General features: G+C 54.8%; 1 protein-coding gene across 1 annotated transcript; it reads right to left on the reverse strand.

Annotated features, from left to right (window-relative positions):
• Window positions 1-636: 636 nt before the first annotated feature.
• On the reverse strand, window positions 637-4319 carry GPR139 (G protein-coupled receptor 139). The gene is made up of 2 exons (XM_006765349.1): window positions 4253-4319; window positions 637-1987 (listed from the first exon to the last, which is right to left on the reverse strand). Exons 1-2 carry the CDS (start codon window positions 4317-4319, stop codon window positions 987-989), a joined length of 1068 nt encoding a protein of 355 aa, XP_006765412.1. The 3' UTR covers window positions 637-986.
• Between the last annotated feature and the right edge of the window lie 745 nt (window positions 4320-5064).

Here is a 5064-nt window from a genome sequence, read left to right on the forward strand (position 1 = left end):
CATGTGTGGCTGGATGGCAAAGCCAGCTGGCCTGTGGGGAAAGCAGAGAATCCTGTCTTCACACTTGGAGAGCTACAGCTCTTGGCCCTCGAAAATCAAATCCAGCACAGAAGTCACTTGTGCCTTTTAAGGAGGCGGTAGGGACTTCAGCAAGCAGGGAGGCGGTGGCGGCTGTGCGCGAAAGGCTTCTCCAGGAAGCGCAGCAGGGCTGCGGCAGGAAGCCGTTCGACTAAAAGGACTGCACACAGCTCACACGGGTGAACGGAACAATGGCAAAGTGGGCTTTTTTCTTCTGGGCTCAGGAAGCCATCCTCTCCGCCATGCAGCAGCAGGGTTTCTGCTGAAGGAGATGGATAAAGTGTCCACATCATGGTGAATAGAAAGACAGTGCCTCGGGCCTCAAAGGCTGAGGGTAGAGTGATGTTGGTTTGGAGTCTTTCCAAAGAAGCTCTGGCCAGGGTCACACATGTCTCTACCCCATCCTTACTGGCCACAGGGTGATGACACGATACCACCCTGTTCTCACAGATTCTTTTTGCAGCGAGGAGTGCTGGGGCCACTCCAAAACCACAACTTCTCTGAGACACAGGCCACCCCAGAAAAATCCCAAATTGGTCAGCACTGCTAGCTGCTGGGCAGAGCACTGGGAAGTAACGGGTGACCCCAGCTCTTTGAAGAAGAGTGGCTCAGCTAGGAGTACTGCACCTCATGCACCACATACAGTTCCGGTGAGTGTGACTGTCGCCAGGGCCAAGTCACAGACTATTTCACACGTGTCTCTACCCCGTCCTTACTGGCCACAGGGTGATGACAGGACCTTCAACTGGCAGGGACTTTAGCTGTCACGGTGCCTGTGTGACAATAATGGCGCAAGTGCAAACTTTGTTCTCCTCTGTCTGTTCTCACCCGAAGTCTGAGCTGCTCAGCCCCTGGAGGCAGGCAGCCTCTGTCACCGCCCTCCTACCCCGGCCTGAATCAGCCCGGGGTCACGGGGAGGCGCTGGCAGGCTTACCATCCCTGTCGTACTGGTACACCAGCATCTTGATGCAGTGCGAGTTGGCGGGGGAGACCCAGGGGCTGCTGGTGATGGAGAAGTTGTGGCTGGCGGGGAACTGCGCGGGCTGCTTGCGGCAGGTGAACAGCGCCCTGAGCGTGGTGGCCGCCAGCGCGCGGAAGCGCCTGCTGATGAAGCAGTACAGGAAGAAGTTGGCGGCCGTGTTCAGCAGCGCCAGCATGTTGGCCACATCCACCACCACGTGCGCCAGCCGGCGGTTCCTCACAGGCGCGCCGTACAGGTGGTAGAGGATGACGGCGATGCGCGGCGCCCAGAGCGCGGCGAAGGCCGAGGTGATGGTGAGCAGGATGGCCGTGGTGCGGCCCGCGGGGCAGCCGCGCAGGCGGAGCGCGCTCCTCCGCCGCAGCCGGCGCACGATGGCCGAGTTCAGGGCGAAGAAGATGGAGCAGGGCACCAGGGAGACGGTGACGCAGTGCGCCCAGACGAGCGCGTGGTGCGCGGCGGAGCTGGCGTGGCCCTCCGCCCAGAGGTCGGGCCACCAGTAGTAGGGGACGCTGGTGAGCAGGCAGGAGGCGTACACGCCCGCGATGACCCTGCGGGCGCGCGCGGGGTAGGACACGGCGTGGTAGCGCAGCGGGTGGCAGACGGCGATGTAGCGGTCCACCGTGAGCGGCACGGTGATCCAGGTGGAGGTGTGGATGGCGGAGAACTCCAGCACGCCCACCACCTGGTTGGGCACCGCGGGCATCTGGGTGCGCAGGATGAAGTCCTCCAGCAAAAAGTCCACGAACACGATGAAGAAGAGGACCAGGATGTCAGCGGCGGCCAGCGCCAGGAGGTAGTTGTAGGAGGACTTCTGCCTCCGCGCCACCAGCCGGGACAGGATGATCACCGTCAGGATGTTCGCTGCGGGGAAAGGAGGACCTGCTTTATCTCGGAAGCCAGAGGTCTCCCTGGCCGCAGGGGGCCCTCCTGCGAGAGTGGGGGAGACAGAGCCAAGGCTTTGGAGAGATCACGTTTGCCCGGCAAATCACCCCTCCCGTGATGTGCGGGTGCTATTTTGACACAGTTTGATGCTCATGTTGAACTTACTTTTTCCTCTCATAGAGCCGATGGGGTTGCCCCATGCGCCCTTCAGGAGTGCCCCGGGGCCTAGGGAGCTGAGGGAACTGCCCAGCTTCCCTAAGCACCAATCGCACACCCTCTCCTCCCTTTGTGCGACCTCAAGGCAGCATGGGGCTGGGTGTTCAGGGAGGAGGTTAACTATACAACCTCCTGAGAACCTTTTAGAAATGGGACTCAGGGCCTCTGCTTTTTGAGTAGGTTTAGAACGGAAGGAACGGACAAGATCGTGGCCTTTCAATTAATTTAAAAATAATACTGCCAATAAATAAATAAATGAGTTTGTTTTCTGAGCAGGTGACCTACACACATGGCACATAATTTAAAATAACAGCAGAGGAAAGTAAAGCTTCCCTTCGACCACGCGCGCGCCTCCGTCGGGCGAGCACCATCCGCGCAGACCTGTGCCGGCCGTGTCCGTGCCTGCGGTGCAGAGTGTGTGCTGGGACAGTAGCACCTGTTATTTCTCTTGGCGTCACATTTGCTTGAAGCTGCACCCACATGATTCCTGATCAGTTTTGAAAACAAATGTCTCTCTGCATAGGGCACCTCTGGAAAGGCACTGGGACTCACTCCTGCCACATGGCATGGCGTCCTGTCCCTCCCTCAGACGCCTCTGCCACCAGCTCGCAGGGCCCTGAATTCTGAGCGTTACTCATCCTTCTGTGAGAACTGGCCTCAGAGAACCTATGTCCTCTGTCTGATGTCCAGTGCAAAGCTGGAATGGGGGCTGGAATCTCGTTTCCTTTCTCTCCCTCCTTTTAAAATATGAAATATGCATAACCCAGTGCATTCACATTAAACAAACTGTAACATTTTGTCATATTTCCTTCTGTTCTTTTTTTTTTTTAAAGAAATGACACAGCTGAAGTCCTCTTAAATTCCCACAGGCCCATTCTCTCCCTCCTTCTCTTTCTCCCTGAAGGCCCATTCTGTATTTTTAAATATATTTTTAATTTTATTTTTTAAATCCTCATCCGAGGATGTTTTTTCCATTGATTTTTAGAGAGAGTGGAAGAGAGATGGAGAGACAGAAAGAAACACTGATGTGAGAGAGACACATTGATTGGTTGCCTCCTGTATGCCCCTGACCAGGGCTGGGAGCCTACAACCAAGGTACACGCCCTTGGTCAGAATTGAACCTGGGACCCTTCAGTCACAGGCCGATGCTCTATCCACCTGAGCCAAACTGGCTAGGGCTTCATTTTGTTTTTTTAATGCTAAAATACAGGGTATGGAGTAACCCAGAAGAGGGTCTTAGGATAGGGTGCTTTGGTCAGGAAAGGGCCATGCTGTGCTCTTACTTTCTTTTACTGAGTCCACCATCCGGCTACTTTTTTCACTCAACGTTAGTTCTTGAGGCCTGTGTGTTTTGGGTACTAATAGATCTCTTTCACTCCTTTTAACAGCTATGTATGTCTTCTGTGTGTGTGTTTTTGATTATTGTTTTTCTATTCAGTGTGTAAATGTGCTACAATTTGTTTATTCATATACAAACATATATAGACATATCTCTGCAAATAGACACACTTCTATATATGTCTAGATCTGTTTATATATACACATATAGACATGCACACAGGTACACAAACATGTCAATATGTGTTTATATATGCACAGACATTACACGTACATGTATGTGGGAAAAGCATCCCAAGCAGTGGGAACAGTAAGTGCAAAGCCCCTGAGGTGGGAATCATGGAAGAGAAAGGAGGCCTCTTGTCATGCTTACATCCCCATTTTACAGATGAGGGAAGTAAGGCTTGGATTTTCAGGGATTTGCCCAGAGCCACATAGTGAGTGGGTGGGGGAGGGAGCAGGCGACTCTAGCTTGCCTGACTCTAAGGCATACCAAACTCTGCTCCGCTGATTTGGGTCATAGGAAAGGTTATCAGCTGGAGGAAAGGGATCCTGTCCCCCTGACTTAGAAAAGCACCTCATTTCTCAGAACCTATTTTTTTCTATCCATTGAGCCATGCCCACGTTCTCTCACACCCCACCTTGCCTGCAGCACTAAGGAGGCAGAAATGAATAAATGCTAGGGTCTCCCCAGAAAAGAATGTTATATGTATCCTGACTTTTCACCACTGTCTCTCACCCCCAGTTGAACCCTACTTGACGGGTGCTGCTGAACTTCTCCATCAAACGCTTTCAAATGTCTCTGTCCCGTCTGTGCCGCCATCACGCAGCCATCACCCAAAGGCTCCGTATGCATAGCTGACATTTCCTTAGGTCTCTGCTCATTGCCTCTCCTGGGAAACTAAGGCACAGGCCCTGCGTTTCCGGTTACTTCTGTGCAGGTAGCTGCCCGGGGCCCTCCCAGGCCACTCCAGAGGTCCTTGCAGGAGACAGACCTGTGCACCAGGACCCCGCAGGGCGAGGAGGCCCGCTGGTGCATCGATTTTTCTAAAAAGGAAACGAGAAGGTGGAGGTTTAACTTGGAAGGAGCGGCGTTTGCTATCATTCCCGCATCAAGAACGGTCTCCTCCCCAGAGGCACGCGTTCCCCCAAACACAGGGGTGGTGTGGGCGGAGCGCTGTGCGGGAGCAGAAGCCCAGGCCCTGACTGCGGTCCTGCCTCAGTTTCCCTCGCCAGCTAATCCAAGACGCGAAGCCTCTGGGAGAGCTGGCCCCGCCAGCGCCCGGCCCGGGTCCTCAGCCTCAGGGAGGCGGCCCTCTGTCCGGGCGTCCTGGGAAGGTGTGAGCTGCGGCACAAAGCCCAGGCTCGCGCCCGCAGAGCCTCTCGGTCGCACGCGGTTTCTTTTTCTTTTCCGTCTTTGAAAACGATGCCTTCAATCACAAAAAGAAAACACACCATGAAAGCAGGCTCGTCTGTGCACAGCGCTCGCAGCCGGCTTTACCCGGTATCCGGGTATCCGCCTTGAGCGGCGCCCCCAGGCTGCGCGATCTGAGCGTCGGCGCCCGGGG

The sequence above is a fragment of the Myotis davidii genome, unplaced genomic scaffold (genome assembly GCF_000327345.1).
Source record: "Myotis davidii unplaced genomic scaffold, ASM32734v1 scaffold820, whole genome shotgun sequence".
In the NCBI taxonomy this organism is placed as follows: domain Eukaryota; kingdom Metazoa; phylum Chordata; class Mammalia; order Chiroptera; family Vespertilionidae; genus Myotis; species Myotis davidii.